The sequence below is a fragment of the Colobus angolensis genome, unplaced genomic scaffold (assembly GCF_000951035.1).
Source record: "Colobus angolensis palliatus isolate OR3802 unplaced genomic scaffold, Cang.pa_1.0 Scaffold106, whole genome shotgun sequence".
Classification (NCBI taxonomy): domain Eukaryota; kingdom Metazoa; phylum Chordata; class Mammalia; order Primates; family Cercopithecidae; genus Colobus; species Colobus angolensis.
This window is the reverse complement of record NW_012111586.1, coordinates 1,126,768-1,140,258: the sequence shown is the minus strand read 5'-3', so window position 1 is coordinate 1,140,258 and position 13,491 is coordinate 1,126,768. Positions and strand designations below refer to the sequence as shown.

The window sequence follows — 13,491 nt, the reverse complement described above, 5'->3', positions numbered from 1 at the left end:
TTTTTTTTTTTAATGGTGAGACTGGAAGTAAAATTTGAGTGCAACGCAAATGGAATTGTAGATGAAATAGCTGATACTGGACTGTGAATACTGTTGCCATTCTAGAGACTAGATATACAGCCAGAGAAACCTTGTGAAGGCAAACTTACAAATGAGGAAAGAGATGGAAAGGATGAAGATGTCTCCAGGGAGTGACACTAGTGAAAAACTTCACATTAAAGCGACTCTTGGAGATATGTAATGACATTGGAAGATCAAGTGATAAAATGTTGGAACTAAATCCAAACTTAGAAAGGAGTAAAGACAATTTGCCAAGGCACGGAAAAGATGCTTGTTCTATACTGTAAGTTATAGAAGGCTAAAAAGAAGACAAGCATGGTTTTTCATACAGAAATAAAACACTTGATTCTCAATGTTTCTACTGTTTTAAAGTTAATCTACTAAATATTACTATTTTAATTTTGTTACGCATTGAACAGAATTTTTAATACTTTCACACAATTTTTTTTCATTGTTTAGTTTTCGTTTCTAAGGCTTAAAGATTCATACTTTTTCTTTTCTTTTTTTTTTCTTTTTCTTTTTTTTTTTTTTTGAGACAGAGTCTCGCTCTGTCGCCCAGGCTGGAGTGCAGTGGTGCGATCTCGGCTCACTGCAAGCTCCGCCTCCTGAGTTCTCGCCATTCTCCTGCCTCAGCCTCCCCAGTAGCTGGGACTACAGGCGCCCGCCACCACACTTTTTGTCTTTTTAGTAGAGACAGGGTTTCACCGTGTTAGCCAAGATGGTCTCGATTTCCTGACCTTGTGATCTGCCCGCCTTGGTCTCTCAAAGTGCTAGGATTGCAGGCATGAGCCACTGCACCCAGGCAGATTCATACTTTTTAAAAGGACTTTTGGACAGTTTTTCTTTAAAGGTCACAGAACAATTGTAATTTTCCCCCAATGATGATTAAGATCACTTTGCATAGTTTCAGCAAGCAGGACATTTTTGTAGTCCTGCACTATTGTACAAAGTGAAGACTGACTATATATGCTTTTTTAGATGAGTATACAAAGTAACAGCTTTCTGTTTTTTGGGCAGAGTTGGGAAGGAGATGAAAGCAGAAAATGTGGTTGCTCTCTTTGCAGGAGCAGAGCTACAGAAGCATATTGATTGCTTTCAGAGCACAGCCTTGTGATGAAAACATTCAGGCATTTAGTCTATTTTATAATTTACACTGGATCATAAAACTAGACTCACCTTTCTGCATATCAACGAATCCACTTTTTATGCTGTTCTGAAAATTTAAATATTCATGGAGATGAATTCAAGTGTAATTATAAGAGGTACCTTTTTCACATTGAAGACTAGATGTCAAATAATGTTCCAGAATCTTTTGGTATAAGATTTTTGTTTGTTTGTTTGTTTTTTATTTTTTGAGACAGAGTTTCGCTCTGTCACCCAGGCTGGAGTGCAATGGCATGATCTTGGCTCACTGCGACCGCCACCTTCTGGGTTCAAGTGATTCTCCTGCCTCAGCCTCCCAAGTACCTGGGATTACAGGCACCCACCACCAAGCCAGGCTAATTTTTGTAGTTTTAGTAGAGATGGGGTTTCACCATGGTGGCCAGGCTGGTCTCGAACTCCTGACCTCAGGTGATCTGCCCACCTCGGCCTCCCAAAGTTCTGGGATTACAGGTGCAAGCCACCGCTCCAGGCCTAAGATCTTTAATTGGAAGTCATTGGACCTCAACTGCATACATGTAAACTAACTCTTCTGGCCAATCAGAAATTATATCTGATCATTATCCTGTATATTACCTACTACATTGCGGTTGAACTACTTCCAGTACTAGATATGCAGTTTTGCTATAGATGATGGTAGCTATGATGATACCAAAGAAAAGGCTCTTTTTAGCCCAACAAAAATTTTAAAAGAACACTGAAAACAAGCAGAGTGGATACGTAAGAATTATGCATGTGCTCATGGAAAAGCAATTTCAAACAGACGTGTAAAGGAAAATGAACCTGTTCTACTCTGATATAAAAACAATGCACAGTATTTCATTTGCATTTTAAAAAACAGAACCAAGATTATATGCAGCATTTACAAGTATCTTACCTTGAATCACAGTGCAGGATTCCACTGCTCCCCATCAATGTACTCTGAATTTAATATGGGCTTCTGTGATACAAAATGGGGCGAATCTGCTGAGACTTGCCCTCAGGGTTTCCTTCCTTAACCAAACCCTATTACATATTGCAGGGTCCATGGCCTTCTTCTCAAAACAAAGAATTAAAACAAAAATCAAGATCCTAAGACAAAACATATTTTGAAACATCTTTTAAACATTATTTTAAAATGTTTAAATGTTTTTAAAATAAAAATATTTTAAAATGTTTAAATGTTAAATGTAAAACATTTTAAACATTATTTAAAAACATCTTTTTAAATAATGAGCAATGATTTCTTGTCATTAGATGCATTCCCCCTCACTCAGGAATAAGAGATCTTTAACAGTCTCTTCTTTATCCGCTTAGGCCAAAGAAAAAGCCAAAGTGATCACTATATATTAAAATTTAGATATTAATTTTATTTTCTCTAAGTTTTTATACTTCCTAGTTTTAAAAAAATGCCAAAATGCTCATGTTCTGGTTTTCTATGGTTTAAATAGCAACTTAGGATGGCAACATTGGCTTCTGCGGTTTTACAAAGACAACTCCCTTGGCGTACAGAATGGCCAACAAAGGATCTATCTAGCTTGATGGCGGCTGGGAACAAGTCTAACTTTCTGGAACTCATCATTTGAGGCTTCAGTGGCAGCACACTTCTTTTCATTTGCCTGCTCCATTATCTCGTGAGTTGCCTCTTTGATTTCATTTCTCCCCCCAATCCCCCCCCTTTTTTTTTTGAACCTCAGTGCCTGGCTCAATGACATCTTTATGATCAGTTCCTAGATTACTTTCCTTACTCGCTGGCCCTTCTGTAAAGATTCCTTGGACTTCCTTCTGCCCCCTCCTCTCCTTGGCATCCTCTTTAAGAAGCTAAGCCTCCTTGACGAAGAGACGGTATTGGATCCCTTGGGCCCTCCACACTTTCCTCAGGGACGTGCAGCAGCTGGGGATGCAGGAGACCAGATTTCTGCTAACACAGCCCCACCCAGTCATTTGGTCACCCTGGAGAGATCTGTGGCCCACATGGCCCTGCAGAGGTGGCACACTGGCTGCAAAGGCTGAGCAGAAGCTGAGGTGGCTGCAACTCTGAAGCAGGTGGTAGCTCAACAGGGTGAGGTCCAGGAGGAACGGTTCGTAGCAGGAAGGGGAAAAGGAAACTGACTTCCCTGCTTCTTTCCTTAAAGGTCTCTCAAATGGTACTATGTGGGGTCTCTAGAGAAGTTTCATTATTTTTCCAGAGGGGAACACTCCATCTTCAAACCAAGGGTAAAAATGTAGTATGTGTGTGGGTGGGCACCTGGGCTAGGGGTTCAGCCTTCTTTTTGTAGATTTTCACAGATTGTTTTCAGCTCCATGCCTGACTCATGCCTTGTGTTTTAGTATCCCTGAGCCCTGGGCTTCTCCTCTTCCCCCAAGAATAACCTCCCAGCCTCCAGCGCGGGGGAGATGTTATAAACCTGGCTCCTGGTGTGTGTGTGGGTGGGATTACCCCTACCCACATCCAATTTCAGTTTTCTGCTTCACACCCCACTCTGTCTCAGAGTCCTGAACCTCTGTCTAGAGTTCTGGAAACCCTGTGCTCAGAGGCATTCCATCAGCTTGCATTTTGTGATTCCTGCCATCTCCTCCATCAGCTTTCTATCTCCTGAACACTCTTCCAGTTTTTTTCTATTGGTAACATTTTCCTTCCATTCCCTGAGTGGTGGGTTTTGTATCCCTTTGTGATCCTTTATTAGTATTAGGAGGGCAGAGCAGACGATTGTGTGCAATTAGCCCACCATTTTTATCTGATTTCTCACTTTACTTTGCCACACAAGGATTTCAACCAGTGGACTCAGCCAGAAACGAGAAAAGTGAGACTTGACTTTAAAGTAATATTTTATTTCTCTGGGCTGTGCACACTTAGGGCATTAGATCCACAGATGGGCTCCTCTGCTGGGATGCTACTTGTGGCGATCATCTCCTAAGCCCCATGTTTTCGCCTTGTACAGAGTGATGTCACTGCAGACCCTGAAGTGATTCAGCCTGCGGTCATGGCGTTCTGGGTTGACCTAGAAAGGAGGATGCAGAATCAGGAAGAAGTCTGTGAGGATGCAGGAGGACCTGGGTTTGGAGTCAATGGACTTGGCTTATATCAGGCTTCACCCTCCTGACCTGTGGCTGCATTGTGGAATGGAGATGACCACATGCACATCAAAAAGGTTGTGAGATCGGAGGAGAATAACCTATGCACAGTTGTGGTCTTCCCTGTCCCACTGCCTGACTTGGAGGCCACAGTATCCTCAGCACCTAGAGCAAGACCCAGTGCACCCTAGGTATTCAATGCATATTTGCTGAAAGAATGAATTTGTTGAAAGAGTCACATAGAACCTGAGTAATAGCACTCCGACACATCGATCTTATAGAAGTTACACCGTGCAAATAATTTTAAAAATGTATTTCCAGAAAATGTTACCAGGAGATGAGAGGCTGAGTGATGGTTCTTGAGTCTGGCTTTGCCAGTGTCCCAATACTGAGGTTGGAGGTATCTTGTCTATCCAAGGTGAAGCCCTGCCAGGGGGCAGGGAGCTTCCAGTTGCTGCTGATCAAGCCCCAACTACTTCACTCTGAAGCTCCAACTTAATTACCTCTTCCAGTTGCACAGCACCTGCATCTAATGGTTTTTAAGGTACACTTTCTTACTATGCTAACAGTGGCCTCTGATGGCATTGTCCCCAGGTTTATAATGATGAACAGCATGGAATATTTGCAGACCCTTTGCAGCTCCAGAGTGCTCACTGATCTGGAGACACTTGCCATCTGTGATCTGCAGAGCCTACGAAGGTCTGAGCAGGGCAGGCCACACTTGTCCTTCCTGCCATCATAAGCCTGCATGAGATGTCCTGGAGGGTCAAAGATGCAACATCTCCACAGGCACACTTTGTACTTGTGTGAGCCAGGTCTTTACTTTTTTTTTTTTTTTTTTTGAGACAGAGCCTTGCTCTTTATCCCAGGCAGGACTGCAGTGGCGTTATCTCGGCTCACTGCAAGCTCCGCCTCCCAGGTTCACGTCATTCTCCTGCCTCAGCCTCCCCGGTAGCTGGGACTACAGGTGCCCGCCACTGCACCTGGCTAATTTTTTGTATTTTTAGTAGAGATGGGGTTTCACCGTATTAGCCAGGATGGTCTTGATCTCCTGACCTTGTGATCCACCCACCTCGACCTCCCAAAGTGCTGGGATTACAGGTGTGAGCCACCATGCCTGGCCTGTCTTTACTCTTTAACAAAATGAAGAATGGTGAATTAATTTACTTGTGCGTTGTACTATTTTTCTAAGTTGCTTCATGATCTATCTTGGCTGATTTCTGTCTTCATGCCAACACTCCTTCCTTCACAACCTTTCTTCTCCCTAGCAAAGATTTTTTCCTTGAGCAAACTCTATTCAGGCTCCCTGAACTACTTTTCAACCAGGTCTGATGTTGGGATTTCCATTTCCTCTGCATTGTCCAATTCTAGCAAAAATCCTGCTAAGGTGATTTAGCCAGAACCCCCCCACCTTTCATATCTGATCACCCTTGATATCTGATTGGGTTCCTCATCCTCCACCACTCTCCAGGGGATGTCTGATCCTGCTAGCCTGCCTTCAGCAAGCACCCTGTTAGGTGGAAGTTAGCCAGAATCTACCCCTACCCCTGATGTTTCCTCCTAGTATTTTTCCATCACTGACCCCCACCTTGTTCCTTGGCTACACAGTCGCACTTGCCCATGCTATAATCAGAGTTGAGGCCAGTCTCTCTCCCTCCCTCACTGCAGAACCCCATAGTGGTGCCTACGCCTTTCACAGTAGTTTCCCCACTTGAAAAGTCTTCTTTCTGGTTTTTAAATTTAAAATTTATTTTTTTCCACTAGCACTTCCAGTACCATTCCTTCTGGTTTTTAACAGTCATTGAATATTGGCCTATTATTCATATTTATATTCAATAACTGTCACTGAATACATATTTTAACACTTTTCTCTTATTCATGATGTTAGATCTCCCCACCTCCTCTTCCTCTTTGAGTGTTTATCTTCTCCAGCTCTCTAACCATACCTCTCCTTTTGTCCCTCCTTGTAGGTGTGTATATATGTACACATACATGTGTATATATACATATATATGTACGCATACATGTGTATATATACATATATATGTACGCATACATGTGTATATGTACATATTTTGTGTGTGTGTGTGTATATATATACACACAAAAAAAGAGAGAGAAGAAGAAGAAAAAAAAGTTAGGGAAAAATACAGAATAGTTGCTTGATAATGTAGGTGTTGAAGGTGTTACTAAGCAAGGCACAAAACCCAGAAACCATAATGAAAATTGGTTGTATATTTGATGACTTAAAAATGAAAATTTTCTGCATGATCAAAAACATAAGCCTATTTAAAGACGTGTGTGGCAGAAATTTCTTTGACTTGTCTATTCCATATTGCACATTTCTCCCTTAAAAACAGAAGCGCTGTATTCCTTAGGGTGATTGTGTGCCAAAGTGGCTAATTGTGCCTTTCCAATCAAACAAGGAGAGGATCCTTACTCATATGTCCATTTTTTATGTATTTTTGTTTTAATTTTTGAAATTTTTTAATTTTTAAAAATGTTATTTATTTATATATTTTTAAAATTAATATTTTTTTTTAAAAAGAGTCTTACTCTGTCACCCAGGCTGGAGTGCAGTGGCATGATCTTGGCTCACTGCAACCTCCACCTCCTGGGTTCAAGTGATTCGCCTGCTTCAGCCTCCCCAGTAGATGAGACTACAAGCATGAGACACCACGCCCAGCCAATTTTTGTATTTTTAGTAAAGATGGGGTTTCGCCATGTTGGCCAGGCTGGTCTCGAACTCCTAACCTCAGGTGATCCACCTGCCTTGGCTTCCCAAAGTGCTGGGATTACAGGCATGAGCCACTAGGCCCAGTCACATATCCATTTTTTATGGATAAGGAAGCAGAACTCAGAGATATTGAGTGGCACACCCAAGACCACCTTGCTGATAGCTGATGGAGTTGACTCAGGTGTCTGTCGTCAGTACCTTTATTTAAAGACACTGTGTTTATCATGTGCCAGACCCTGTTCCAGGTACTGCACAAATATCACCTAGTTTCATCCTCATAACAAGCTTTTGAGATAGGTATTAGCTGTATTAGCTCCATTTTACAACAATTAAACTGAGTTATAAGAAAGCTTAGTAACTTACCCAGCTGGTAAGAGGTAGCCAGGTTCAAGCCCAGGCATGTCTGGCCCCTGCTCTATTCTACAGTCACCACCTACATTGCCGCTGTGTTTCCTCGTGTTTCCTGAGGAAGGAGCCAGGCTTACCAAGGGCTCTAAGTCCCATCCAACTTCCTGGTTTTCAGTCTGTGTCTCTGGGTACTTCTTCCTTGGTCCCTGGGCAGTATGGTGAATGAGATTCAGAAACCTGGCTGGGAGATGAGGTATGAGTTATGAAGGAGTCAGGCTTTGGGACCAGAGGTTGGTCCTGTGCCCTTTCCTGCGTCCACATTGTTCCTTTCAGGTAGAGCATCTGGGCCTTGGAGGTTGGCCTCAGCCTCGAGACCAGGGTGTCTGGTCTCTCCACTCATTTTTCAACAAAGATGGTGGTGAGCTCAAACTCTATGCCAGGTATGGTTCTGGGTGCTTGGCATAGAGTGCTGAGTGACAGCGTGGTCCCTGCTTTCCTAGAGCTCATGGTCTAGACGGGGCAGAGGACACAGTATGCAGGTTTACAAAATGACGTGATGGTGGCAGACGGGGATATGCACTGTGAAGAAAGGAATAGGTGAAGGGTCATGTGCAGGCAAGGGCAGCTGCTGTAGAGGGGGCAGTGAGAGAAGGCCTCTCTGGTTGACAAGCAGGAGCCAGCCCTGGAAGAGGCAGACGAAGAGCACACCGCAGGCAGCAAGAGCAAAGGCCCCGAGGCATGAACAAGTTTGGCCAGTGTAGCACAGCAGAGAGTGAGGAGCAAGCTTGTAAGAAGTGAGGTCAAATCTTTGTGTATTGAAATAAGTATGGCTGCCAACACCAGATGGATTTGCAGCTCCATAGTTCTTCTGCCCTATCAAGTCTCCACCAGAGACAGGCAGGCGGACAATGGAATGAACGTGGGCTTTGGAGTCAGTGCTAGTACCGGCTTGTTGGGTGGCATCACTTCTCTGGGCCACACTTCACTCATCGGTGAAATGGGAGGAAAATGTCTATCTCAGCTAGATGGCTGGGAATGAAATGAAGGAAGGTGATTCAAGGGACTGACACTGGGCTGGCACATCCTTAATGTAAGGGAGAGGGCAACTAACTCCTGCCTGACTTTCAGGACCCTCATTTCCTGTTGTATTCCTTACTGCTACAGGTTCTCAGCTTGCACCCTTAACCCTAGTCAGGAGAGAACACTACGGATAACACCTTACTGCCTGTGATGATGCCCTCTCTATTAGTCTATTGACTTGTCTGCCTCCTTCATAAAGATCTGAGATCCTCTGCTCCCCTACTTCCCATCCCAGCCACGGTCATCTGTCCTTCACCAACGTTTGCTCATAGAAGGTAGAGGGGAAGAAGGAAAGCTTTCCAAGAGGGATGCGGTTTTCCACCAAATATCTCTCCTCCCTCACTCCCAAATAGGGCCCTTTCTCCACCTGTATGTTGTGGCCATGCCAAACTACTTGTAGCTTTGTTTCTCTTTCTGTAATTTTCCATAGAACTTGGAATGCCCTTCCACAATCTTCTCCACCTCACCCTGTGGTCACCTCCTCCAAGAGGTCTTCCCAGAACTCCACTGCCTGATGGAGGCAGCTGTTTCCTATGCTGCTCTCACACCAGTCATAGTCCCTCTTTACTTGTCTACTTATTTCCAAGTCTACTTCTCTTCTTCTTCCTTATGCTGAGATCTCCCCAACCCAGACCCAGCATAGAGATTACCTAATAATGAAAATAACAATGGGACTAATATTTCCTGAGGACCATGTACCAGCTACTATTCTATACATGGCATTGTTTTGTCTAATCCTCACATCAATCCTGAGAAATAGGCTAAGAGAGGTGAAAAACCTGCCCAATATTAAAGTTAATGAGTAGCAGAACCAGGATTTGAACTGAGTTAGTACAGCTTCAGAACTTGTGCTTGTAACATTCACATATCTGATGAATGAATGAAGGGAATGTTAAGCCAGTAGGAACACTAGTTGGCTTGACAGTTATAGTTGCATATGTCCATCCTTTAAAAATTATACTAAATTAAAAAAAATTATTTCTTATTCTATCTGCCACAGACTGTCTGAGTAGCCATCATTTTTGAGCTTGGTTAGCATGAGTCCCATTTCCAGGATCAAAGCAGAGGACTCTGATGCGTGCTCCAGGGTATCACTACCCTGAGAGGTCTCTCCAGCCGGTCTGCCTCTCTGGGCTGTGTCTCAATGGCATTTCAAACCCCAGGACTTACCATCTGCAGGTTCCTTCAGGTTATCATGCCAAGACATGGGCTTCCTGGTGATTGTGTGAACTAGAAAAAAAGAAAAAATAATGGCATCACAGGTTCAGACTAAAACATGAATTCCCTGCCCTCTCTAAGACCCACCTTAAACAGGGCACCCATCTGGCACTGGTACATGCCAGGTGTTATCCTGGGTGCTAGGATAATACACGATTGGATAAGGCCCTCAAGAACCTGACAGTCTAGAGTGGCACTGCCCAGAATGGTGGTCATCAGCCACATGTGGCTCCTTGAATTTGAATAACTAAAATTAAATACGATGTTCAGTTCCTTAGTCACGTTAGTCACACTTCAAGTGCTCAATAGCCACATGCGGTTAATGGCTACAGTTTTGACTACAGCCAAGACAGAGAACATTTTCATCACTGATGAATTCTCTTGGACAGTGCTGGCCTATAGGGAAGGCCAAAGAGGTTTGCCAGGCAGTGATCTATGCCCAGGAGGGCGCATGGTAACAGAGGAGCAGCTCCCACATTCATCCACTCAGCTCATAATTACTGTGCACTGAAGAACAGGCTGTAAACAAAACAGAGCTGGCTCCTGTGCCCCCTGAGCTTTTACTCTATTTGTGGTGACAGGCAATAAACATATATATATGTAACTGGGCAAATGTAAATGTGATGGAGAACAGTAAAGCAGGTTACGTGGATGGAGAGTTGGCACTGGGGCTGGGGTGTGGGTGATGTATCTCTAGGGAGATACATATTAGCAGAGTTTTGAATGAAATGAGGGAATGTGCTGTGTGTGTGGGAAGCATATGAGCGTGAGCCTGGGGAGTTTGAGAAACGTCAAGAAAGCCAGAGTGGCTCCAGTGGAGTGAGCCAGATGGAGAGTAGTGGGAAATGAGCAGACACCAGTAGAAACCAGTGGTCTCCAAGCTGCTTGTCTCAAACTCCTATCAGTAAAAGGACTTTAGAGCATGCGCCCTTAAAATATGTATAATTCTGTAGTTTTTATGTACTATTATCAGTATATTAGCAAAGAAAATTTCTATTTTTATAAATAAAAGTAATCAATACACGTTGTAATATTTTCTCACTTTATTCCAGTGGCTCACATGCTCAAGGGACATGAGCTGGGAGACAACATTTTCCCTAGAAAGCATGAAGGTTGCCTGAAGAGATTATTTCCATTGTTGGAATGGACCCAGTTTGAACGGCTTTCGACGCTAATTTGCTTTCCTGAAACTAGTGGTTGGGGGCTCCAGAAGAAAACCAAGTTAGTTAGAAGGAAAGTGGGCCGGGCGCAGTGGCTCAAGCCTGTAATCCCAGCACTTTGGGAGGCCGAGACGGGCGGATCACGAGGTCAGGAGATTGAGACCATCCTGGCTAATATGGTGAAACCCCGTCTCTACTAAAAATACAAAAAAAAAAAAAACTAGCCGGGCGAGGTGGCGGGCGCCTGTGGTCCCAGCTACTTGGGAGGCTGAGGCAGGAGAATGGCGTGAGCCCGGAAGGCGGAGCTTGCAGTGAGCTGAGATCGGGCCACTGCACTCTAGCAGTCCGGGCGACAGAGCGAGACTCCGCCTCAAAAAAAAAAAAAAAAAAAAAGAAGGAAAGTGAAGACAGTACATTTTCTCTATAGAGCGGGGCAACAAAGTGTGCTTTACTTATTAGGCACAGAGTTGGGAAAGGCATTCAGGAAGAAGCAACAATGTTTATGCAGGTAAAGTGGGAAATGACATGATGCATTTAGGAAATCTATTTATTTAGAAACAGCAGGGGGAAAGGAGTGTGTGTGGGATTCATCAGCAAGGGCTGGTGCAGAGTAGCCACCAAAGTATTTCTTAAAGGAGCAGGGTAAAGTCGGGGAGAGGAGTATGGGATGAAGCTGGCAGGAACCAGAGCCAGTTCCAACGCGCCTTATGTCCGGATTGATTTAAACTTTACCTCAGAAGCTATGAGAAGGATTTTAGGTGGGATTGATGTGATCTAATTGTCCTCCTAGCATAGCACTAAGCTAGCAAGGGTGTAGGCGTTTGGTCGGAGGGGCCAGCTTGGAGGGAAAGAGAATAAGGAATTGGGAGCCCATCAGACCAATACAGGCGGTAAGGACTAGGGCCCTGCAGAGGCTTCAGGAATGAGGATGCAGGCGGAGGCTGTTTGAGGTGCTACTTAGAGCATGAAAGTACCTGAGCAGAGGCAGAGAGGAATCTATATGCATGATAGTGTCTTTCACTGAAGCAGGAATAGGTAGGTGAGGGGAGACGAATGTTAATAAACAGGACTTGTGCCTTTTTTAAGTGTGTGGAGGGAGGGAGAGAGACCTTGAGGAGGACTCCCAGGCTTCTAATGATCACGAGACAATTAGATGATGGGAGTGAATGATCCTGATCATGCGAGTGAATCATCTGGGGATCCTTTTGCAGAGACAGGGTATTCTGGAGCAGCAGAGAGTGGGAAAGGTGGGGATGAGCCTGGCTTTCCTCCTGCTGGGTGTGAGGTGCCTGTGGGTGGTCCAGGGAGGGGAGCTGGGAGGTGGTTGGGCGTGTGCATCTGAAGCTCCATTTGAGACCCAGTGGCATTCAGGGGAAACTGGTGTGACAGGACAGATCAAACTGCCCAAGGAGGGTGCACAGAGACAAGAGTGGAGGGTAGGGCTGTTTTATCAGGGGGCACACCGGGAACTTTCCGAAGGACAAGATAAGAAGCCTGAAGAAAAACCTTTCACTTGTTAAAAACCGAAAATACAAGCAAAAACTAAACACAAACAGCCTGCAAAATATAATTATTTCAAAAATAAAAGCATAAAAACCTTTTTTTTCTTCTACAACGAAAAGGTTTAATCGTGTTGCGCATGAACTTTAATACAGCGAATACATCTGATATGATGTGGCCTCTCCAAAGTCACGGTTCCTGAAATCTAGGAAAGGGGGCGGGTGCTGGGGAAAGCGTTTTGACTGGGCCCGCGTTCCCATCCCGCAGCCCGGAGGGCTCCTTCCCCGACGCCCTCCCGCTGTCGCCCTTCCCCCACCCCACAGTGCCTCTCACTCTTGCGGAGGGGATTCACGTGATACTGCGTGTAGAGTTTCTGGGTTCGTAGCTCCTTGAGGTACAGTTCCCGCAAGATCTGGTTCTGATGGACCTCATCTGGAATCACCTTCTCTCTTGGGTGTCCCGCCATGGCCTTGGGCTGCCCCGCGCCCTCTTGCATGGGCCTTCCACAGTTTCCAGGCAGCGCGTCCCCGCTGTCTCCAGGCAACGGCGTCCCGCGGTCTCCAGGCAACAGCGCTCTGATAGTGCTGCACGGTCGCGGCGGGTATCACTAGGCCAGTCCATTCCCCTGCCTGCATTGCCCAGCCCTGCGCCCGCCTGTCGGGATCTTGTTTCGCGCCCCGCCCTTTTCTGGCGCCTCACTCACCTGTCCCAGCTTCTCAGGCCCGGGCTGGTTACTATAAGGTCCCCTGGATACCGCCAGGAAAGGGCTTCCGGGCAAGGGGCAGACCCAGGAGGTAAGGGACAGATGATTGGACCTCACCTTGGCCAATCATTTCCTTAAAAAGCTTTTGAAAGGAGTCAGAAATCTCTCCCACCTTAAAGCAGATGCCCAGAATCAAAACCTCACAAAAAAACCGGAGGTTCCCTCTCTGAGAAAACGTTCTGGCCAGTGTGGCCAAGATTACCAATGTGATAATATTGACAGAATAAACCTTTCCTAATTAAGGAACTTGCTGACTTTATAGTTTGTTTATTTTTAATGTTTGTGTTTAAAATGCACATAATATAATTTTACCATCTTAGCCATTTTTAAGTATTACAGTACAGTAGTATTAAGTATATTCAAACTATGTGAAACCAATCTCCAGAACTTTTTCACAGTCGTTAAACGTT

The 13,491-nt window shown here is 44.7% G+C and overlaps 1 protein-coding gene across 2 annotated transcripts; it reads right to left on the bottom strand.

Annotated features, from left to right (window-relative positions):
• Nucleotides 1-4,016: 4,016 nt before the first annotated feature.
• Nucleotides 4,017-12,806, bottom strand: FAM183A (family with sequence similarity 183, member A). 2 transcript variants are annotated; one of them, XM_011945271.1, is made up of 4 exons: nt 12,652-12,806; nt 9,611-9,670; nt 7,450-7,601; nt 4,017-4,202 (listed from the first exon to the last, which is right to left on the bottom strand). In XM_011945271.1, exons 1-4 carry the CDS (start codon nt 12,782-12,784, stop codon nt 4,095-4,097), a joined length of 453 nt encoding a protein of 150 aa, XP_011800661.1. In that variant the 5' UTR covers nt 12,785-12,806; the 3' UTR covers nt 4,017-4,094. The 2 variants fall into 2 exon arrangements, with proteins under 2 accessions (XP_011800661.1, XP_011800668.1); XM_011945278.1 differs by having other exon boundaries at nt 7,498-7,601.
• Between the last annotated feature and the right edge of the window lie 685 nt (nt 12,807-13,491).